This window comes from Myzus persicae, unplaced genomic scaffold (assembly GCF_001856785.1).
Source record: "Myzus persicae strain clone G006 unplaced genomic scaffold, MPER_G0061.0, whole genome shotgun sequence".
Taxonomy (NCBI): Eukaryota; Metazoa; Arthropoda; class Insecta; order Hemiptera; family Aphididae; genus Myzus; species Myzus persicae.
The window spans coordinates 72,076-96,219 of record NW_019103832.1 but is presented as its reverse complement, the minus strand read 5'-3'; the positions used below and the strand labels follow the sequence as shown (position 1 = coordinate 96,219).

General features: G+C 26.9%; 5 protein-coding genes across 11 annotated transcripts; 2 read left to right on the top strand and 3 right to left on the bottom strand.

Moving 5' to 3' along the window:
• Nucleotides 1–1,081: 1,081 nt before the first annotated feature.
• Nucleotides 1,082–4,038, bottom strand: LOC111035386. Its single transcript, XM_022316983.1, has 2 exons — nt 3,909–4,038; nt 1,082–1,541 (listed from the first exon to the last, which is right to left on the bottom strand). The coding sequence occupies exons 1-2, from the start codon at nt 3,943–3,945 to the stop codon at nt 1,177–1,179; spliced, it is 402 nt and encodes a 133-aa protein (XP_022172675.1). The 5' UTR covers nt 3,946–4,038; the 3' UTR covers nt 1,082–1,176.
• Nucleotides 4,039–6,139: 2,101 nt separating this feature from the next.
• On the bottom strand, nt 6,140–13,805 carry LOC111035390 (SURP and G-patch domain-containing protein 1-like). 4 transcript variants are annotated; one of them, XM_022316990.1, is made up of 14 exons: nt 10,949–11,264; nt 10,211–10,490; nt 10,035–10,144; nt 9,502–9,558; nt 8,682–8,956; nt 8,390–8,621; nt 8,103–8,244; nt 7,754–8,046; nt 7,549–7,688; nt 7,237–7,485; nt 7,014–7,174; nt 6,779–6,908; nt 6,615–6,651; nt 6,140–6,284 (listed from the first exon to the last, which is right to left on the bottom strand). In XM_022316990.1, exons 2-13 carry the CDS (start codon nt 10,465–10,467, stop codon nt 6,625–6,627), a joined length of 2,073 nt encoding a protein of 690 aa, XP_022172682.1. In that variant the 5' UTR covers nt 10,468–10,490; nt 10,949–11,264; the 3' UTR covers nt 6,140–6,284; nt 6,615–6,624. The 4 variants fall into 4 exon arrangements, with proteins under 4 accessions (XP_022172682.1, XP_022172681.1, XP_022172680.1 ...); XM_022316989.1 differs by lacking the exon at nt 10,949–11,264 and adding an exon at nt 13,693–13,805 and having other exon boundaries at nt 6,140–6,651; XM_022316988.1 differs by having other exon boundaries at nt 6,140–6,651.
• LOC111035393 (BET1 homolog) lies at nt 11,462–12,191 on the top strand. The gene is made up of 2 exons (XM_022316995.1): nt 11,462–11,519; nt 11,597–12,191. The coding sequence occupies exons 1-2, from the start codon at nt 11,507–11,509 to the stop codon at nt 11,947–11,949; spliced, it is 366 nt and encodes a 121-aa protein (XP_022172687.1). The 5' UTR covers nt 11,462–11,506; the 3' UTR covers nt 11,950–12,191.
• LOC111035391 lies at nt 13,756–16,077 on the top strand. Of its 3 annotated transcripts, none has more exons than XM_022316994.1 (3): nt 13,756–13,866; nt 14,487–14,848; nt 15,790–16,077. In XM_022316994.1, exons 2-3 carry the CDS (start codon nt 14,528–14,530, stop codon nt 15,979–15,981), a joined length of 513 nt encoding a protein of 170 aa, XP_022172686.1. In that variant the 5' UTR covers nt 13,756–13,866; nt 14,487–14,527; the 3' UTR covers nt 15,982–16,077. The 3 variants fall into 3 exon arrangements, with proteins under 3 accessions (XP_022172686.1, XP_022172685.1, XP_022172684.1); XM_022316993.1 differs by having other exon boundaries at nt 13,828–13,911; XM_022316992.1 differs by having other exon boundaries at nt 13,857–14,065.
• Nucleotides 16,041–23,583, bottom strand: LOC111035389 (RRP12-like protein). Of its 2 annotated transcripts, none has more exons than XM_022316987.1 (21): nt 23,275–23,583; nt 23,014–23,206; nt 22,095–22,221; nt 21,831–22,031; nt 21,653–21,769; nt 21,179–21,379; nt 20,879–21,117; nt 20,543–20,804; nt 20,306–20,476; nt 20,074–20,192; nt 19,878–20,010; nt 19,224–19,463; nt 18,929–19,158; nt 18,718–18,841; nt 18,355–18,646; nt 18,130–18,284; nt 17,113–17,375; nt 16,851–17,029; nt 16,666–16,791; nt 16,366–16,440; nt 16,041–16,303 (listed from the first exon to the last, which is right to left on the bottom strand). In XM_022316987.1, exons 1-21 carry the CDS (start codon nt 23,402–23,404, stop codon nt 16,092–16,094), a joined length of 3,789 nt encoding a protein of 1,262 aa, XP_022172679.1. In that variant the 5' UTR covers nt 23,405–23,583; the 3' UTR covers nt 16,041–16,091. The 2 variants fall into 2 exon arrangements, with proteins under 2 accessions (XP_022172679.1, XP_022172678.1); XM_022316986.1 differs by having other exon boundaries at nt 16,366–16,443; nt 23,275–23,582.
• Between the last annotated feature and the right edge of the window lie 561 nt (nt 23,584–24,144).

Here is a 24,144-nt window from a genome sequence, read left to right as displayed (position 1 = left end):
TTCGTATATTTGTTCCAATCACTCAAACGTAGTCCAATGAGTATTGAATTGTCACAAAATGCATATTTTAACATACAGTACCTATGTCAATTGTAATATATTTTTTAGTAGGTAGGTACCTCCCCATGTTATAAATTTATGTGGGAAACATAAGTATATTATTATATAGTATATTTATTTATAAGAAACCAGTAATGTCGCTAGTCATTACAGGAATATAGGATGTTTCCCCCTGATACAGTGGACGTCACCCCCCCCCCCCTCCAACCACCGAACAGAATATAATATACACCTAATATCAGGTGCCCAACGGTATGTAACCAATGAATCACTTCATAAAGACATCTGCATTCCAACCTTAAATAATCTTACTATGATCACCTACAAAAAAACACACCAGACATTCAATACTGAACCACTCAAAACTCAACGATCATCCAAACAAATCCCAGGTAATCCACCAAGGCGCCTGAAAAGGAACTGGTGTAGGGACCTACTCTCTCCTTAAAGCGATTTCCATGGGGTGCCACCATTGAGTGACTTCCCCCTCAAGCCAATTAACCCACATCCCATTTACTTATTGAACTACATGTAAATACAGATTGTAAATAACATTTTCTTTTGTTAAAAAAAAAAAAAAATATGATATAGTTAAATAATACAAGTAAAACAAAATGTAACTTATACTTTTAAACATTAAAAATAATAATATTAGGTTATTCTTATCACTGTTTTTATTATAATGTGTTAACATACAATTATTTACAAATTATAAAATAATAATTAATTACATACTTCTTATTTCTATGTTTTGGATTTAGTTTGATCTTCTATGTGATCATTGAAAAAAATATGACTAATCTAAGAACACAAAACTAAAAAAAGTTAAATGTACTTTTAAGTTTTATAAGTTTTATCATTTAATATGTATGTGTTACAGTTATTAGAAAACAATTTTGTATATTGATTAGTAGGAGTAAAAAGTAGACAATAAAACAAATATTTCCTCAAATACATTTTAAATGTATGTTAATTTAATATTAATACATATTTATACTTCCACGCGCACACAAAATTAAATTGTCTTATTATTACTTATTAGTTATTACATTGTATAAAATTAATTCACAAAATGAATTAACATCTACCAATCAAAAATTAATTTTATTTATATATTTATCTCTGCATAGTTTGTACATGTTCCTTTACTTCTTCAATAAGTTGTACAGATCTTTTTAATTCCCCATATTGTTGGTTGAAATTGGTAGAAACATTTCTTAATTGATTTAAATTATGTTCAGTACGATCAATATTAGATTCTAGTAATGAGAGACTTTTGATGGTTTGATTTAACATTTCATGACTCTTGGAACTTCTGTGGATTTGCTTAATAACTGATGACATATTATTAATGTTTAACTTTACTCGTTCACTTAACAAATTTTTGGAATCACCAAAAAGGGATCTAGCACTTGTGCTAGAGGCTGACGTCATTTTACTAATATTGTATTGTTTGAACAAGTCTATATTACCATAGTCACCTAAAAAATAATTTATATAATAAAAGTTAATGGTTAATGGTTAATAAACTATATAGTTGTGTGTTTTGACAATAATACTATTCCAAAAGCTGATGACCATTGACCAAGGCTCGGATTTTATTGCACTAAAAATAACTGAAATATGCGCTATAAAAATGACCCATACATTTTTTAAATAAGCGCTATGATATGTCCTAAAAACATGAAAAATAAAAATATATTCTGTTCACAATTTAAAAAAATGTGTATTTATTGAATAATTATTAATAAAAGATTGATTATGAATTAAAAGGTATATTTATAAATTACAATATGTAAAAATATAAAATAATTTTCTAGTCAAAAATATATAAATACGAGCTGTAGGTACAACGAATAAGGAATCATAATTAATTAATGTTCAATAGGCCAATGAGCCTGAGTACTTAATAATAATATACTTAATATATTTTAAAATGAACAAAAATGTCAGTATTTTTCATGGGGATTCAAATAATATAGGTACTATAAATTATAATTTAAATAAATGACACACATTTTTCTATTTTTCATACCACATAATATAAACTAGATTTATTATTTATTAAATATACTATTATTAATAATTTATTATATTTAAAATATTGTATTGTTCAAAATTAATAACATTTAGCACCAAAACTTAATAAAATAGGGCTAAAAACCTAAAATACATCAGATATATAAAAAAAATAGCAGTATAAAATTTCTTATTTGGAATTCTTGGTATATAATGTATAGCTTACTTAGCTATTTTTATCTGTACCCTATAATAATTAGCAAATGCTATAAAATCCGAGCCTTGATGATTCCACATCTATAACAAACCAGGAATTTTTATTTTTATGTTTAGATACAATTATAAATTATTCAGATTTAAACTTCAAATTAATCATAATTTTGTAAAATATTAATCAAATTTAATAAATATCATTATGTGCATGGATTACACACCTGATATTGAGTTGAGATAAACCTCAAATGCTACTGAGAATGTAATAGATACATTTATTTTACGAGTAAATAGTTACTATTCACTAGGTAGATACTATCCATTTATTTTTTGATTAAACAATCAATTATAATTTAAAGCTTTTACACAACTTTCAATTATGGTTTTAACTTTAAAAGTAGGTAATAGTTATTTTATAGATATTTTAAGTAATATTAATGAATTAATTATTGTCCATTGGCTAGAATGTCAAATTTGGATTTACGTATTCCCACTTATTACTCAAAAATTTGAACCATTAGATAATTATTACTGTAACTAATACTATATAAGTATGAGTGAGTCGAGACTAGATGTTCCGTTAAGTAAGTTCGGAAGCTGAAAATTAGATTCTTTTAAGCCTGAAGCATGACAAAATAAAGACTTACTTTGTCATGGACTGAAGAGTGAAGATTCAAAATGTAAAACGTAAATACTTATAATTATTTAATTAAGCCACAGGCCATGGCTAAAGAATATTTAATATTTATATTTTATTAAAAAAATATTGTTTGATTTAATCTGAACTCTGATACAATCAATAATTCTGTGCCCCGTGGTAGTAAACATAGTAAAATTAACATTATCAATTAAAAATAAAATAAACTATTTATGAGCCTCAAGAGACAGAAGCCACAGAACATAGTTAAATATTAATCAATAATCATACACATAACATCATAAATATAACCAGACAGCAAATAAAAACGGTTTATATCAGTAGAAACGAAAACGGTTTATATCACTACTATCATGGATGAAAAATATCATATCTGTTCGACTTGGAGTAAACAGAAAAAAACGCTTTTTATCAGTAACATCAATTACTTGCCGCTGAATTCAAATATTTAAAAAATGTTTATTACTCAATTTGATTGATTAATTTATTCAAATTGATAATGTTTAATTATGCATATTTAATACATACAATTAAAACTAAAAGCTAGGAATTTTTTATCCGCGCATATACATTGTTTTATTATAAGTACCTACAGTGAGTATGGAAAACTTGAAATTTTCCAAAGGATAAATTTATCTAATTAGTTGTTCTGTGGTTTAATGTTTCACCCCACTGAACTAAATATTTAGTATTTAGTTCAGTGTTTCACCCACACTGCAATACCAACAACTAAAATTTTAATTACCCGTTGTCATTAATAATAATTTATCACCTATTGGCTATTCCCTAACAACACATAAAGTAACATATTCTTCCCTTCATACCTACTTCCAGTACTTAAATTATTTCTGAGTTGATTTTGGAAAGTATTTTATACACTTCTTTAGAAGTAAAAACGAGCAAGGAGAAGAAATTTGGTAAAAATGAAGCAATTATATCAATATTATCAAATAATTACCTTTTTCGGATGACTTATGTTCATTTGTTAGGCACATATTTGAAATTTGAACTTCTGTAACATTTTCAAATGCAATAATTAGGTATAATTGTAAAATAATTAATAAGTCATGTGAAAGTATTATTTAATTTCTTTTTAAAAAAGATCCGTGATATTAATGCATTATATTTTGTTGATAGGTTTCTAAGATAGTAGTATCTACAGCGGTATGTTATTTCTAACCATTAACCATATTCATGGTCGTGGATCGTATAATTAGAGTAAGAGCATTATCATAGACCTATAGTCTATAAGTTAACTTGGTTATTGCCACGAATTAAAGTATACCTACTTTTAATATATTTAGAAATATTATTTATATATTTAAAATATATTTTAATTCGTGGTTATGGCCATGGCTTAATACACATGGTTATGGCCTTAATGGCTTAATGCCTTATGGATCATTATATATAGAGAATAATATTCCATGAGATGAGGATGTTATGCCTCATGTCTTATGACTGTTATGCTACGATTTATACCAATAAGGACCCCAAAAAAGTAAAAACATCGAACATTACATTTTATATTTTACAGCAGTGTCCGCGTGGTCAACTTTAGTCTTTTGGCCATTCGCTCTCGCTGTGCTGCACTCGTATAAAAAAACGAAAATTTATCTCGACTTGATGGTTGTCAAAATATTTTTAAACACATTTATCATGTAAAGAAAATGATAAAATAAACATTGATGAAAAGAGTTGTTCAATCATGATTGAAAATTGAAGCATTTTTACTGTCCTAAAACGTGATGACACACGCTCATTGTAAAATCAATACATACAAACCAATAGATTCCTTGATATTTGGTTTACAATTTATTTTTCTAACCCTTATAGGTGGTAGGTACTTAATATATAAGGTTCAAGGGTAGCTGCTGTAGTTCAGTTAGAAAAAAAAATGTAATTTTTGATTATTTAAATTGTTGTCATTGTCATTATATCATTATTATAATTTGTAGAAATAGGTACGGCATAGGTACCTATCTAAACATTTTTTCATAAACATATAAAACCAAGTAAACCTCTGGCACTGAACAAGCTCGTTGGCCGGCCGGGGTAGCAAGAATATTAATTATTATAAAATATAAATTATGAACATTTTTTTATAAACACTAAAATATTTCTGTATTTTCGAAATTTTCTATTTTTAGTAAGAACTCCCCATTAATTTTTCAAGCTTTTTAACTCAAACAAAAATGATATAGTATACAAATTGAAAATTTCAAGTCAACAAATGGCATAAAAGGATCCAAAATATTTTTTAAATTTTATAATGCCTACAAATATTTGGTGAACAATTTAAGTTTTTATTTTTATTGACCTGGGATGGCGAACCTTTTCGTAAAAGCGTGTCAAATAACAATTTTGGTAGGATGTTTTTCCTGCGTGTCAACTAGTTCGATAACCATTCAATTTTAAAACTTTAATATTATCAAACTTACATATTCGTGTGTGTCACTTAAATAGTGTGAACGTGTCACCATCTCCGTTATAGACTTCAAGTTTAAGAGCAGTGTTAATGAATTTGCCACCCAAAGGTGGATTTAATTTACCCGCCATTTTATATGCGCTAAATAATAAATAATAACTATAGTATTACACTGACTATTTGTATTAATAATTATAGGAACTGTTTTAATATTTGACCCACCTCTTATACAGTGTACTGCCTATAATTATTTATTTGATTTACAAAAAAACCGAAATAAATTTGATTAGAAACTGGTTTTACGTATAAATTTCAGTTTTTCTCCAATATATTCTTTTTTTTTCCAAAATAATTATGGTAAATATTTTGGCATCCCAAAATACCTATAATACCAAATTTGATAAAGCAAACCATCCCTTTAGTTAAAACATCAATAATTATCATTTTTAATGTTCAAAAAAGTTAGGCAGATTGTCAAGAGGTTATTGGTACCAATACAAGAGGACCCACCTCATTCTGGAAATAATTATTATTCTTGCAGTTCTGTATTTTAGTTCTCTGATTGTCGTAATTTATTGTAAATAAATATAATTTAAAAAAAAATACATTTTTCCTATTCAATATTAATTTAATAAAATATTTTTGATTTTTGCTGTTACAGAAACGTTATTATCATTTTACAGTAGCCGATAGCCATTCGTAATATATTTTTTGAGGATTTTTCTTGCACACTGCATGAAAATGTGAAAAAAAATCAAAAATTACTTTTAATATCTATATTATACAATATTTTCAACAAATAACAGATAAAAATTAGTTGATTGGCCACTGTTCATTTCACCAAAAATAGTATTACAAATATAAAATATTTCAAGTTAAAATTAACACCTTGGTTTCACTTGGAACCTACAATAATATAAATATGTTTTAGTAATAAGATACCTAAAAATACATTTTATGTAGAAAATTAAGCATAACATTACACTCCAAAAAAAGTGGTATAGTGAGAACTAGTAAATAAGAATTTAATAAGCTGTTTTCGGTGGAACAAGTTCAATAGTTATTTAATAAACCATTTTTTACATGACAATATAATTTATAAAAAGTATATATACTTACAAGATGAACCAAATCAAAATTATTAAATTAGCAGAAATTAATAATTTAATAAATAAACAATACAATTATATGAAATACATACTATAATAAAAGCTAACACAAGTTGCTTAAATTTACCTATTTAGTTTTAGTAATAAGGTCTTCGAGGATTATTCTGAAACATTAAATTTAAATATTAAAATTAAAGTAAATTAAATAAAACTTTATTACGTGTATTATAATTCGAACCCTACATTATAGCTTTTATATTGTTAAGAAAAATGTATGTTAATTTATCTTACCAAAGGATTAGGGCGAAAACGATACGCTAACATCATTCGTTTTCGATAAGCATCAAATTCATCATCATTTTGTCTGAGTTCAGATGGTCTTTCAACACCCAAACCATGATTTTCATTATGAGATCCACCTCTGAAAAATACAATTATCTCGTTTCAAAATAAACCAAAAAAATAGCCATTGTACCTATTCAGAAGATTTTAAGATAATTTCAAATATTTAAGGCTATATAATTACTTATTTACAGGCTCGACGATACCAGTACCACTAGATCCTAAACCTTGCCCTTCAGACCACCCAAGTTTTTGTAACATCTGAAAACCTATATTATCTTCTTTTAATTTAAATTCTTTATAATCAGACAAATCAGGCTCTCGATCTTCTCTTAAAGCAGAATACTAAAAATAAATTATATTAGTAAATATATACATAAGTATTACAATAAATTTAAATTAAAAACCTTTTCCATAAACCTAGCAAGTTCATCAGGAGGTAAAAAGTCTCCAATATGATGTTTATCTTTAGACTTTTCAGTTAACTCTTCAGCCCATCTCTCAGTAGCGACCATTTCCTCTTTTCTTAATTTGTGTTCCCATGTACCACCTTCAGTATCTTCATCACTATCATATTCATATTTAAACTTCCCAGCTCTCTGTAAACTTTCTAATTGTTGACGCTTTTTTAACATATCTTGATACAACAAATTAATCTGAAATAATAATTAGAAATAAAATAATATCCATGCATGTATATGATATAATTTAAGAATTACTTTATAATGATCTTCTGCTTTTTTCCAATCTTCTTCAGATAAATTTATTGTTCCAAATGATTGCATAGCATACTGCATTAAAGCAGGATCATTTCTTCCAACTTGACTGATCATGGGTCCAGACATACCAGGCACACCGACTAATTAAAAAAAGGTTAGTAATACGTAAAAATAAAAAGTAAAATATTGAACAGTATTTAATTACCAAGTTTTTGAGCATTAATAGGTTGGGGAATAGTAAGACCAAGGGCAATAGGCATACCACCAATAGTTGAAGTAGCTGGAACTTTAACATTATCATTTGTCCAACGACTTTTACGTTTACGTTTTTTATTAGTTACTTCTTCATTATCAAAGTTTGTAACTAGCATTTGATTTAATAATGTTTGAGGTTTTATCTCAGTTGGTGTTAATTTATTAGCTATCATTTTTGCTTTCAAGTATCCTACTCTTTGTCGAAAAATTGTATAGGCTGGAGAATTTTTGTCCCTCAAAAATCTATAACATTTAACAATAGTTAAGCATTTGATAATTACATATAAAATGATACATACAGTAAATTAACATCTTGGGGTCGTTCTCTTAGTATGATATTTTCAATTTCATCACCATATTCAGCAACTGTAGCTGCCAAACTTTCGACATCCTGATTGTCAAGAACGGCTTGTGGTTCACATCTCATCACTGTATTCAAAGCTAGACAACTCCGAATCAGCTTAATTTGCGATTAAAACGCAAACCCCCTTTCCCAAATTCCCACAAACAACCCAATTTACATAATAAATTATAAATGTATGAATATTTTTATTTATACAAAAACTACAATTTCTCGTAACAGTACCTCTCGGAACCGGAGTGTAAGTTTCAATTGTCTGAGGTGTTGCATTCAACATATGTGCTGCATCTGGAGTTGGTCCCAAGGACACGGTAGACGTTTCAGTTACTATAAGTGACGGTTGCTCATCAGCATTACGAGGTACGGTTGTTGTTGTTGTAGTATCTGTAACTATTGTAGCTGTAAGTGGAGGAGTTTGCAACGGATATTGTTGATAAGGACCATGAGGAATAGTCATCTGTAATATAAAAATTATATTTATTTGAATACCATAGTATACTAGTTGTTAATTTATTACTTTTGAATTATTTTGTGTTATAAATACTGGATTTTGTGTCTGATACATTGAAGTTGGTTGTGAAATTTGTAAAATTGGATGTGTGGTAACTATTGATACAGTAGGAACTTGAACCACAGTGGTCTGAGGTTGAGTTTGGATTGAAGTTACTTGAACAGATGGAGTGTTATAAAAGTTGGGTGGTTGGTATGATTGATTAATATTATATCCAATAAAATGATGATCTGGAATAAAGGGCTCCGGTTCTTTAAATGCTTCAGGGCAATAATTTGACTCTAAAACATGATTAATATAAATTATTAAAATAAATCTATGCAAATTAAAATTGCAATAAAATTCTACATTTTTACTTATTTATTAAATTAATATTATACTCTGAGGGATTCTTTAAAAAGTGAAAATTCATAATATTGAAAAGTAATGTTTTAGAAAATGTTTATATTTTACTATTTTTTATCATTAAAATTTGTAGTTTAAATCTTTCAAGCAACATAATTTATTTGTTTTAATTTTATATTCATTCATCTAAACTTTAAATACTTATAACTAGAGTGTGGATTTAAATTCAAGTTACACATCTTTAAAATACAATTAATGCTGTTTTTAATGACTACAAATTGTTTTAAAAACAGTAGTACTACCTACTAATACATTGGTAGATGATTGTTTACTGGTAATACAATTGTCCTATAAATAATTTCATCAACAATTGCCCTACAATTTTTTCACAAAGAATTGTACATTCCCCGAAAAAAAATTAAATGCTTTTTAAAAATTTCAATGATATTATTCAGATGTCTTAAAATATTCTTATTTATACCTAATTTTGGTCCATGTTCAACTTCTGGTTCAATATTATTTTCAAGATCTTTTGTATCTAAAAAATATACAAATTCTGATGTATAAATTATTTAACAAAAACAAAATGTGTAAAAATCTTATAAAGATGTAAAGAACAAAACACGATATGATTTTAAATATTTATAAAACATCTAAGAACAGAGAATAGGAAAAAAAGAATTTGAGAAACTTAAGGTGGCTATGATGTTTTAAACTGCATTATGATACATGTTGAATGAAACTTTATTTTTAATCAAATTCATTTGAATAAAAAGTAATTATGCTGAAGAGAAAAGAAAAAAATGATAACATGATTGAAGCCTGAAAAAGGAAACAACAATTATTCACATATAGTCATATTCTAATCAGTAATTCTGGAATATTCATGCAGTATACACCATTGGATGCCTACCCTATAAGATCATATTTATTTACAATTTTGTAAGGAACTTGCCAAGGTTGAAACGTGTACCATAAAAAAAACATAAAAATATATAGAAAATCAAATTTTACCAGAAATTTCACTTTTTTCAAAAACTTCGGCTAAACTAAGTTTATTTTTATGAGCTCCTGTTGACTCATATGGTAGTTCTTCATTAGAACCTTTAGCTGGAATTTCATTCCTGTTAAACCAAATAAATATATGTAAAAAAACTATTTATGAGAGTAACAAAACCATACTAACTAACTTTTTTGTACTCCTGGATTTTTGATAAAATGATTTAATTTTGTCTAATTTTATTGCATTTTTAGTAATAGCCAAAGGTTTTTGTGATTTCTTTTCTCCAGTTAGTTCAGCAATTTTCTTTTTTTTTTCTTCAAACCTAGCTTGAATTTCACGTTTTTTCTGTTCAATTAATTGTTGTTGCTTTGACATTTCTTGAAAGCGTTCACTTCGTGACTGTTTTGATGGAGTTGTTTCAGAAAACTTACCATTTCGAAACATTGTTTATAATCTTCTTATATGCACTATATACAGAATAAACTAATATGAGAATTTGGGAATATGTTTACAAAATAATAATAATGATAAACACAGTGGCATAGCAAGACCTAACTGTTTGAAGGGAGCAGCTCCCACCAATCCAAATTTGAAGAAAATTTAAAAATGCATTCCGTATATATTCCGTACTTATTAAGTAAAATGTAACCATGAAATAAAATTATTTTCCGTATGACGGTTGTTGTAAGTCTAAAATTTATCTTTACTGCATTCGAATACCTACAAAATAAACCATAGACATATTAATATTAATATGTCTATGAAATAAACGACCAATCTTAGTCAATATAAATAACGAATTATTATACCCCCCCCCCTCCCTAAAACGATAAAATCCTAGAAACGCCACTGGGAAAAAAGTTAGAATAAAATAAATATAAGATTAATTGTATGCTTGTATTTAGGTATAATTAAATGCACTTACAGAATAAATAATAATTTTTGTACGTCTAATTGAAAAGCTAAAAAGTAGAAATTTGTGTTTAGAATCAGTATTATGAGTCAAATAACATCATAAAAGTAGAATCAAATTATATCTTTAGTATTATGTTTATAAATTTTTGAATTAATGTCAACACACAAAATTATATTTTTAAATAAATAAATGAATATCAATAAAGAATAAACGCATTACTGAACAATGGGTTACATTGCCTAAATTGTAAAGAATAATTGTCACTTGTCAGAGTTCTGAAATAGTAAAATCTGAAAAGTGAAAACCATGAGATACCCAATTTCTATACGAAACTCTTATGATATTGTTTGTTATCACTTATCAGTAACAAAAAGTAGACAACGGGGCACTGATAAGTCAAAAATAAAAAGTAAAATTTCATCAGATATTCAATATTATTCAGAAATTCAATATTTCACACATAAATTCGTAATAAAATTATAAATTATATAAATGTGTATATTAAGATAATGAATGCTTTTTCGTTTTTCAAAACAAAAAGATAAAATATAAATATTTTTACAGTTGATGGATTATAAAGGTTTATTTTTGATATAAATATATATTTTATGAATAAAAATGTATGTATTTTATAAAATTTATGATTTGGATTTTCAGATAAAACAATGCGTAGATCTCACGGAGGAAATTATTATGATCCACTGCCTTCAAACAGTTCATATGGTGGTGAGTTTATTGAAACAGAGAATGATGAATTAACAGAACAACTAAAAGATAAGGTGAACACTTTGAAGTCTCTCTCAATTGATATTGGTGCAGAAGTAAAATATCAGGACCGCTTACTAAGAGATATGGATCATGATTTTGAAACTACCGGAGGATTTTTGAGCAATACACTTGGTCGAGTTACAAGGCTTAGTAGAAATAGTGGAGGCTATAATATGCTATATCTAATTTTATTTAGTTTGGCAGTTTTTTTTGTACTATATATATTTTTAAAACTGAAATAGAAATGTGTAATGTAAAATATATTTATTATTATTAATTAATGGGATTGGTAATCAAAATTCCATGTTTTTGAATTATATAATGATACAAATATTTAAATGATATGTATATTTTAATAAATAAATATCAGGTTTTACTTTTTAAATTTTTGTCACGGGCGCTCATACATTTTATCTAAAAAAAACTCTGATTAATATACTGTTGTTTGTTGTTAAATTATTAATAAATGTGAAATGACTAAACATTTTCTTCAAAATTGAAAATCATTCAGTCAAACATTTAAAAATTGTCTAATGTTAATAATTGTGAATACATATTATATGGTCATATTACAGAACCATAATTCATTGTTTTCTTTTAGCTATTGAAGAGATTTGTTATTATAGTTCTTCCAATATGTGAATATATTATGCTAGACAGAAGTTAATTTTCATTTGTGGATTTAAAATTAGGAATATTTTTAAATAGATATGTAACCAAAAATGTAAAGATATGTAGTATTGTTCAATGTGAGAAAAAAGCACTATTTTATAATCATTGTATATAAAATGTTATATTATGGCATATTTTAAAGTAAATTAATTATAATCTATATTCTTCTTTACATTGAGTTATAATGTTCAACCGCAGGCTTTATACAAAAATTATGTGCATAATGAGTAGGTATGAGTGTTGTATACAACAGTAGCAAGGGTTAATGGATAATATTTTTCTATGTTAACATTGCAATAGTAGGCAGTAGTGAAAGTCTCTTATGATTTTATATTTTTATATGAGAAACTATTTCAAAGTTGAAGTTTAAAAGTTGTCATAGAAGTTTTTTTTCAAACTCTAAAGTTATCCTTCTATCTATAATATTATAATAGTATTTGCTTTTTTTTAAACCTATTTTTGTTTAAATAAATCCGAGTTTTTATTATCAACGGTGGTATTGTATAACGTTACCATAATTATTCAAATATAAATAGTGTGTAATGATGAATGGGTATATAAATAAAATATATTATATTACCTAAAGGTATTTGTCTCATATTATTCGCGATTAAAAGCATATTGTACAATATTACAAATTACAATAATAATACCATATATATATATATATTAATACTATATACATACATACTATACTACAATTTTACACCTGCACAACACGTCTCCGTCACACAAATATGCAACATGGCAAAAACTATTTTGCGCGGGACAACTATAATACTCCTTCTGTGTTTATAGCACGATTAAAGATATACTTATCTTTAATCGTGGTTTATAGGTATTAGAATTAGTAAAATTCGGAGAACTTTATCCGTGTCGTAGCGTTTTTATTTTTTCGATAGCGCTAATCAATAATGTTCAAAAATAAAATTAAAAAAACCAAATGTTCCCAAACTGATAACTTTTAAGTTTTAATGTATTTATGCGCAGATGTATAAAAACATTAAAAACTCCGACATAGAAAACGTTTTCCCCTATGCATTGTGGAATTTTGGTATTTCCACTACAAAATATAATTATACAGAGGAAGTACTCAAGTACCTATAGTCATACGCGCAGAACAGTTTTTTCAATACTTTGCCATGTTTTTCAGATTTTGTAAGACGAAAACCGCTGCGGGTGAAGCGTGACTAGCGTGAGCTTAAACTGCTTAAAGAAATAATCAAGGCGGATTTTAATCCATTTTGGATAATATTAATTACGTCTTTAATCAGTTTTATTCGTTGACATAATATAGGTATTATACCTTATACCTCAGTTTCGACAGTATCGTGCTCATAAGTCATAACACAGAATTAATTCACATTTCACACTATTTATAATTGTCTCATAATATATCTTCCACTATTTATTTATTTCACTGAATCTGTAGTTGATAACCGCCCGAAAAATGATAAGGACACGGTCTGAAAGTAATCTTAAATTGTGTAAGTTATTAAGTTGTAACTTATAACTCGGCTGTTTCTTAAATGGTAATCACTAATCATACTATATCCATTAGCCGAAATCCGTGCCTATTGCCCATCATAACTCATCTACAATTTACAGTATTGAGCTATTATTATATGATGTTCATCGTTCATGGTATTGAGTATTGACTTGACATATTTCGTAACAAACGCACAAGTGAGTAGTGTCAACTAAACTCTGAACCTACAATTTTTCCACCAAGTTCGTGCTTGACAACCGACAAATACTTATGAAACGAGTAAACGACAATATTTGAAAGTACCTATTTGGCATTAAAACAATTAGTTTGTCGTGATTTATCGAGTCCATGAATCTCAATCAATTTTATGCTGATATACATCATTTTAATAAATAATTTAATATTAATATTAAAATATTTAGTAGATACCTACAAAAAAAATTATTTGTAAATGTGAATAATAGTAAAACGTGTTTGCTTAAGTTTAAATATCATTCTATTACTTCACTAAAAAAAAATATTTATTCTCATTTATTATGTAGTTAGTTTTTTTTTATACAAATAACGATAAATTAACTGTTCAATTATGCAGTGGTAAATTATTTAATTTTTGTTTAGGACTAGGATTGCAGAACATAACAAATTACAAATAGAGTAAAATGTCTGATAATGAAAATCCTATTCCATCTCCGACTTCATGTAAACTATCGCATATTTCTAACAAAATGTATACACCTTGTCGTACAGTAGGACTAAAGAGGAAATCCACAGGTACATTAACTCCCAAAACTATACCGAAGAAAATTAAAGTTATTGATGAAACATCAAAATCAATTACATTTGCTGAAAATGCAGCTACGCAAAATATTAAACCAAAAAACAAGTCTATTTCAAGATTGGAGTTTAAAGATGAGACAAATTTACTAGACAAACACCGTGTAATAGAAGAACTCAAGTCTGAACTCAAAAATAGTGAACAGGTTGTTTTATCATTAAAAGTATAGTAAGCTATTACAGTTTAAGTAAGGGGCTCAAAAGTGAATATTATAAGACTACAAAATATTATTAAGCTACTCTAATCTTTTCTAAAATAGTAAAGTATGTAGGTACTTTTTTTATTTATGAAGCAATAAGATTGAAGTTCAATACCAGCTAATATTCCTAATATTCTACTCACACCTATATTTAAAATGCTCAGTCTTGTTTTAAGTTAATAACTACAAAATTTAAATATAATTTTTGTCTAAAATAACTATTATTTATTTGTATTTTTGAGTCCGTTTAATTCTGAAAGTATTTTAAATGTATATTAATTAAATATTCTTTTCCATCAAATTTATTAAATGCGTTTCAGAGTTTAATCCAAACTATTAATTTAATAACATTGATATCAGCCAGCTACATCATCATTTAAAATTTATTATAAGTACATATTTACAGATTCATAAAACATTATTATTCAGCTTACTTGTATGCTCAATTCAAATTAAATTTTCCAACTTTTACACCTGCCTACTGAGCCTAGTAAATTGAAAATAATCTAATACAGCCCATTACATATACATCTTGTGATAAAGCAACCTTCGACACCATTTATCGTAGGCAGTAATATTTGTGAGATATTATGTGAACATTAACCCCCTCCCTGTTTTTGACTGTAGAGTGGGTAAATCTGATTTAAATAAAGCATAGTGATCTTCACTACCTATTTTATTCTTCTTTTCAAATTACTTGTGTGTATTAAATCATTTTAAATGTTTTCAAAACTATACAATTGTGATTATCCTATCTAGTCTTAATGTATATACTGAGGAAAATTGTGTTTGAAACCAATTGCCTCCATATTTATTTAAATTTTGATTAATTGTAATCCAATCAAAGTATTAGTCACTAATTATTTCTTACATTTTTTCTTTTACAGCATAATTTAGATCAAATAAAGAAGCTATCAAAAAAATGGTTAAATGTTTGTCAAGAGGCTTTGACATCACTATTCAATAAATTAAATGAAAATGGAAATTCCAATTTACATACTATAGAAGATTTAATTAGGAGTATAGGTATCTGTCCAGATTTAATTCAATTTGATTCAAATAATCAAGAGTTTTACTAAAAAGAATATAAATACTATATGAACAAACAATTTAATTATTATTTAGTTCTTTAATTTTAGTTAATCAATCATCAACAATAAAACAATGTTCTGAATTATTTATGAATATTCTAATTTCTTTTTCTTTTTTTTTTATTTGAAGCTCCATAACTTTTGAAATCTGTATAAGAAAATGGACGAACATTTCCATTAGATTTCTTTCCTTTGTTTTTGTTGTATGATCCTTGTGGCTCATTTTGTGTTTTATTCTTCTTCATTTGTTTGTTCATCTTACCTTTTTCCAAATTTTTATCTAATGATCGATGAATACCTTTGCCACCAGCTGAAAAATATATTTTTTTTAGTATTTATAATAAATATAATAAAATAATTAATTTAACATACGAGTATATTTTAATCGTTTTTTTGATGGCATGTCATCATCACTGAAGTTGTCCTCAAGATCCTCTTCTTCAATACCTTCTTATTTAAGGTAAAAATAAATATATTTATTTAAATTGTATTTGTTATGTCTATACAAATCTTTATAAATTATAACTTATTAATGACAAATCAATGCGATAGTTAAGAATATTTAGAGAAAAAAAATAAGTTCAATACTCTAAAAATGGTGATTTAATTGTTTTAATTAATGTTGTGTTATGTAATCATAATAATTCATATAGTATATTATTATAATCTTACCAGACTTTGTTGGTGCTTGAGGTTCATCTGTGATTATAAGGCGTCCGTCAGGAGCAGTTTTTATACTATCATCAACATTGGATGACTTATGAAGATTTGTATTATGTTCACTTTTAGGTTTTGTCACTACTCAGGGAAAAATTCATTAATTAAGAAAAATAAATTAAAAATGAATTTTAACTTACTCAAAATTTTTCTATTTGAAGTTGCTTCAGTAAAATCTAATATATCATCTTCACTTTCGTGCAAATAATTATCAGTGGATTTTTTCTTTCTGCCTTTTTCTTGTTTAGGTTTTTGATTTTGTTTTAAATTAGTTTCTAATTCATCATCTTCTTCACATTCAGCTAAAATCTCCTCAAATCTAATACAGTAAATAACAAAAGTTTGTTATTAATGATATTATCATATAAGGATTATAAATAAATAAGAATATTATAAACATACGTTTTAGGTTTTGTCTTAAGACTAAAATCAACTTCAACTTTATCATTATTTTTCTCTTTAGTTCTTTTTTCTTTATTTCTCTTTAATCGTTCAGATTCTTTATTTATGGCACGTAAGCGTACATGTGTTTGAAAATCAGTATTCGGTACCATTTGTATAATAAGTTGTGTACCAAATTTACGTACCAGTCTTTGGTATATACTTTTAGTTTCCTGACGAAATTTTCGTTTACAATCTTCTGTCATTTTTGAAAGAGAACTCAACTAAAAATAAATAACATTTTAAATTAACATAATAATATTAAATATACATATATATTTTAATATTGGTATGTATTTCATTTATTACACATTTGCCCTTTACTTACTTCATTGATTATGTTAAAAATATAACTGAATTTATGGTAATAGTATAATTAACTTACACACATATCTAGAAAAATAATTCTTACTGGATAGATGCCAGTGACAGTTTTGGGAGTGATGCAAGCGAGGCATTGCCTCCATATTTTATTTTGGAAATTAAAATTATTTGTTAATTTTATATTGGTACTATTTTGAATTGTATTCATATTTAATTACAGCTTCGCTACTCACTAGCCCCTAATTATCTGGTGAATTCATAGAAGTATGTCACAATAGATAACTGAGCTAAAATAACAAAGGCCACCAAAAAAAATGCTATGCATTGTTGTCTGATATGTGTGTACACAGCTGTTGATTGTCTTTTTGTGATTTAATCTAAGTCATAACTGGTCATTGTCTAACTTTTCCTCTATTATCCATAAGCCAATCAATGATACTTTATACATGTGTCACTGTGTTAGGTTATTAGAAAATAATGTATTTAATATTTAATTGACTCGTAAGAAAATACATGTCAAAACCGCTACTGATAGATGCAATCAATTAACAATAGCTTTTTTTAATAATATTATTCTTTAAATATACATTTTTTGTGTTTATCATACAATAAATATGATTGAGCACATTAATATTTAATAATTATTTAGCTTACAATTGTTGAAAGGTAGGGCATCAGACCATCAGAGAATGAAGTAATCATAACTTTGATAAAGCTTAAAGCAGAGCTAACCACTTCTCTAGTTCCAGTTGTAATAAGTAAGCAAATATTACTTAAAATTGTTTCAAATTGAGTTGAGTTAAGTTCATCTAAAATAAACATAATACAGTTCAACATCCAATTTTTAGTTAATTTATAAGTTTCCTTTTTACATCATACCTTTACGGTTGTGGAGAACTGAAGCTAATGCTAAAATTGTACAACTGATCATTGGAATTGAACCAGCTAATCCTGCTGATAGAGCATTTAAAAAGTTTTCTAAGCCATTCTCAACTTTAATTGCTAATAAAGCCATTTTATTTATCAATGCGAAAGCACATTCACGACATCTTTTATTAACGGTGGAACCTTTACAGCAAAGTACAGCTTCAGGGAGATGAGTTAATATACTTTGAATCACATTGTCATCATCAGTATGATCTAAGAGATGTGCTAAACATCGTAATCGAGGCTAAACATTAAATTTATAAAATATTGATTAATATTTAAAAAAAAAAATGTATTTAAAATATAAACAGTTACCCCACGACTAGTAGCGGCAGCATTTTGAGCTGTTGACAATATGAAGTTTTGTATGTTTTCAAAATTTTTTTTTACAAATTTATTGCATGTTGGAGACTTAGAACTGCATATTTCTTCCAGAATCCTATTCCAATTTTTTTTTTATTATTTTAAATGTTACTATGAAATTACTAAATACTAAATAGTAAATTATATATATTATGCATAGAACCTAAAATATTTTTTTTCTTCTTTGAAATTTTTCAATTGTTTGGCTTTAGAAATTCGAGAATCAAAAAATGATTTCAGTGTTTTAACAGATTGGTAAGGTACTAATACTCCAATAATATCCAGAATGCTTTCTATCACTGTATGTTCAGAATCTTTAGAATTATCCAGCATACCACAACATTTGTTAAATAACTGTTCTTTTATTTCATCGTCTGACAATGTTAAATACATCTGTAATAGTAAATGAAAACAACTAGGTAATTCAGTTAATCAATATAAAATTTGATTTAATTTACTTTGATTGTTTCCAAAGCAGAAAATCTAGTAGCTTGTTCGTCTGTACCGTGAGCAGGGTTAGTATATAAATTCAAACAGATTGGTAAAAAGTTTTTTGCAAAGTAAGATAGTTGTTCTTTATCATCAGGCACATCATCATTTTTAGAAACTGAAGCTATAAGCTTCCTCAATGACACAAGAATTGTATCTCTTAACTCCTTACGAGAACTTAACATAGTACCCATAGTTCTGGCAATAATCTACAACATAAGTTTGAAATATTAAGATTTATATAATACACAGAGGTTATTAATTGAATATACACTCTAATTTAATGGCTATTTTTGTTTTCTACAAAAATTGATAGCTGACCAAGGCATTGAACCAATATTTGTTCAATATTTTACCTACAAAAACGTAGAAATCTATAATACACAATTTGTGGTCTTAATCAGCAGCGTATTCACGGGGGGGGGGGGGGGGGGTAGATTGCATCTTGGTTTTTATTCAGTAGTTTTTCCATTTTTGTAAAAGTAAAAAAATATTAGTAAATAGATATTAAATGCCTTATCTCATATCTTAAACAATTTCTAAATATGCCGCTGGCCTGAATGTGATCTACCAAATATTTAGTTATTAAACATAGTATGTAACATATATGTATTTTACTTTACCCGAAACGATGTGGATATATCAGAAGGATTCGAACAAAAACTAGCCAATAACGACCAAATTTGTGATTCCAGAAGATCATAACTAATGGCAGTTATTTTATCATTAGCTTTTAAGGCATTTTCGTACATTTCTCTAAAATAAATAGAAAATTAGTTAAGAAATATTATTTTAAATATTTTAGATTTGAATACTTACCGACATTTTAGTGCCAAAGGTAAAAAGTGGTCTATATAGCATTTAAGAGTAGAGTTTGAAATACTATCTTTTAAAACGGGTAATAACCAACTACGCTTAAATTCTCCTACATCATCCACCTAAAACAAAGTGTTGATTTAGTTTAAAAATAATAATCAATGGTTAAAAAGCTCTATTTTTAAACAAAAATATCATATGGCGTTTCTTACTGTTTTACTATAAAAAAACATACTTTTAATGGAATAACATTATCTGAGATAATATATTCAGGCCCAATATACTTGATACCAGCTCCAATTGTCATTTCTAATTCATTAACAAATGTAATTTCATTGGAATCTCTAAGCTGCCCCAATGATTTGATACATTCTAAGAATATACTAGGGGCACATTTTCCATAAAACTGTAATATCATAAAAATATATTTTAATGTTTATAAATACAATTTAACAATAATTATTATTTATACCTTGAAAAATGTAGACAATGTATGTAAAACTTGAGGACAAGCATTTTTATACTGATATGATAAACACTGAGTTACTAAATTGAATAGAACAGAAACACTTTGATGATAAGTTGAATCAGTAGCGTGTCCAATACACTCTTCAATAAGAATACGTAATGTAGAGCCAGATGCTTTTAATAATTCTGAATTGCCATTAACCCAAAGTTCAATGCATACTTTAAATATTCTTTTTAGGTGGGAGATGCATAATAATAAGTCACTCCTACAAAAAAAGAGTGTAAGTTAATAAACATATATTATTTTACATTTTAATTTTTAAACAAAAGTGGTTTTTACTTTGATAAACAAATGTATGCTTCTTGTTGGACAGCTAACCAAGCTAAAGTAGGTTGTGTATCCATTGGTGTAGGACGATAATCAAAAAGAGCCATTAACAACTTGGCATTTAGTGTAGATGAAAGAACAAGTTCTGATGATGGGTAAGAAACAAATAATCCATGGAATACTTGAAAGCCACACGAAAGCAATAATGGATGGTTTAAAGTCATCAACTTTAAGACTTCTTCACAAAGCGGCTAAATTAAAAATATACATTAATACATAATTGTTTTAAACAAAACTGTTAAATATTATTACTTTGAGTTCTTTTTTAGGAAAAATGGGCATCAATTCCTTTAATAAAGTTAAAACATGAAGAATGGTTGTTGTGTTACTAGCTGTTGTGCCCGATGTTAACACTTTAGTACAATATGTAGCAGTATAACCTGACATAGGATGCATTACCTCTTTGTTAGATTTTAATATAGCACACACTGCATGTTGAGCAGCTTTGCGAATCTAAAGGCCAAGATAAAATATTTGTTATGTTAAGTTATGAAATACAAATTTAAAAAAAATATGTGTGTAAATGTTCAAGTATGTTGCAAGTAATCATACTCCAGTTCATACATTTTTCAATTTGTAGTTTGCCTTTGAAACTTAAATTCAATATTTATTTGAATTAAATTGTTCAGAAGTTTTACATGTTTATTTTATGAATTTGTAATTTCACAATGAAGTAGTTTATAAAATACTTCAATATACAATGATATAACAAATAATTTAACTTACCTTAGGTTTTGAATGTATAATAAAATTTAAAATTGCATCATATACTTGTACTGTAGAACTATGTGACCAAACAATTTTTTCTTGTATACGAAGCAACAAAGATAAACAACTAAATACCTATAAAAAATATTATAATACTATAAGAAAATACTTCTTAAAAAAAGTCATAAAATCTAACCGATTTTAATAAATTATTATTATCAGATTCAGCAAACTTTGCTAGTGTTGTTAATAAAGTTTGAGTAGTTGGTCCAAATTTAGTGCAAAGAACCTCTTTGGGAACACATTTCATACCCATACTTAATAATGAAACCATAGCTGTAACACTATCTTCACAATCATCCTGTCCATTACTTAAGGTTGTTTGTAAAGTAGTAATCTAAAAGTAAAGTTTTCAAAATATAAGTTCTTCAATGTGAAAAAATAAAAAAAAGGTACTTACAAGTGCTGCAAAATACTCAGTGGAAGTTTCTTTGCCACCATTAGCCTTAATCACTTCAGTTAATGCTGCAAGTATGGCTAACATTTCTTTATGTAAATAAGAGTTTGAACTAAAATTTTTTAGTAACCTAGAATAATTAATTTAAGTTAGAAGTATATAATTATAATTCCATTGTGAAACTGTCACTTCCACTTGAATTTAAAAAAATATATTGAAATTTATGACAAAATCATTAAATGAACAATTTCAATTTTGTTATTTAAATAAATTTCAAAATACCTACCTGTTATTTTACAAAATTGAAATATTAATATTTTTAAGAGTGCTGATTTTACATTCAGTAAAAAGACAAATAAAATGAATAAAAATTTTACAATAAACCTCTCCAAAAAGTATCTACAATCATTTTTTTTAAGGCCTAGAACTAATTAGTAATTAGAATAAATCTAATTCTAATTTTTTTTTTTTTATTAGCTATTAGTACTATGATAGCTCAACATAAATAACTATAATATAAAATAAAAAACCATTCAAATTGTTCATGGCAAAAATGTGATGAATATCATACTTTTCAATAAAAGTACTAAAACAATAAAATTCAATTTTTTGGGAGGAAATGTATCAAGCACTGCCAACAATTAACAATTTGTCTATAAGCTCAGAATGGGTATGTGATTTCAGAATAAACAGGCAAGAAGTTTGTTTAGCAAATTAGTGATATTTGACTGAGAATTGATTGATTAGTTATTTATTATTGAAACAGATTTTAGTAAGTTGACTGTTAATGATCAACATAATTTTAAAAAGTCTTTGGCCACTTTTGCTCTTTAAAGGATGACTATAAAATACTTAATACTGAATGAGATATTAAATAAAACTTTAAAATATAAAAACAATTAAATATGCAATGTTTATTCACCTATTAAAAGATGGATTGGTACACGAGCTCCAGTCAGAAGCAAATGTCTCAAATGTTTTGTAAGTCGACGCAGAAGTATGAGACATAACATCATCTGGTTTAGATTTGTTGAAATCATAACTGTTCGTAATATTATCATGCTCCTTCAACTTATTTTGAGTTAACAAACTTTTTCCTTCATTTCGAATAGTTCCTGGAGCAAGGTAAAATTGTTTGGACTTATTATTAAGGTATAGTTCATCTAAAATGTTAAGTACTTACCAAATATTGGCTTGCAAAAATTCATTTGAGCTTGAGAACGATATTTTTTTGAATCTGGATTGGTGACTGAGCTTTGTCCTTTTACCCATCGTTTACCTTTAGACTTCAGTTTTTTTCTAAACTTTGCCATGATTACTCAATCCAACAGAATTCAATTAATAAAAATTAAAAAATTAGATTAATGGTTTGCTACTTGGCTATACAATTCTGCGCAATTCTATCCTCTACAATCAATTTTCCACATAGTGTAAGAAAATTGTTTAAAATAATTCCCATATCACAAAATTGTAATATATTATAAGCACGTGGATAAAATGTCAAGGACGTTGTAAACTTAAATATTATTATACCGCAGAGTATCTATGTTACCCGTAGATATTAAAGAATATATGATATTATCATTCTTGACTCTTGTATCATCTATGGATGTAATCCGTGCCGTGGACGACAGTGTTGTATACGTAAATGATACAAATCATGGCTGAATGTTAGTCATTACCAAAATATGCCAATATTAAGCGTGTATACAAAGTATCGTAAACATGACGAACACTCCCCAAATAGAACAAAAAAAAAATGGTCAGAGTATATCTAAAGAATCATAATAAATTTCATTATTGAAGGGAAAAATGGAAAGGGTGCGCACGCTGGGACATTTATTATTGTTCCACAAAACACTTGTTCCAGTGGACTTTTGTTCCACAAAATACTTTTTCCAAACGTGGAATAAGGAATTTGTGGAACAAAAGTCCACTGGAACAAGTGTTTTACGGAACAAAAGTATGACGGGACAAATATTTTGTGGAACAAAATCGCTTGGAACAACTATTTTGTGGATCTTAATAAATCTGGATCATAATTTTTGTGGAA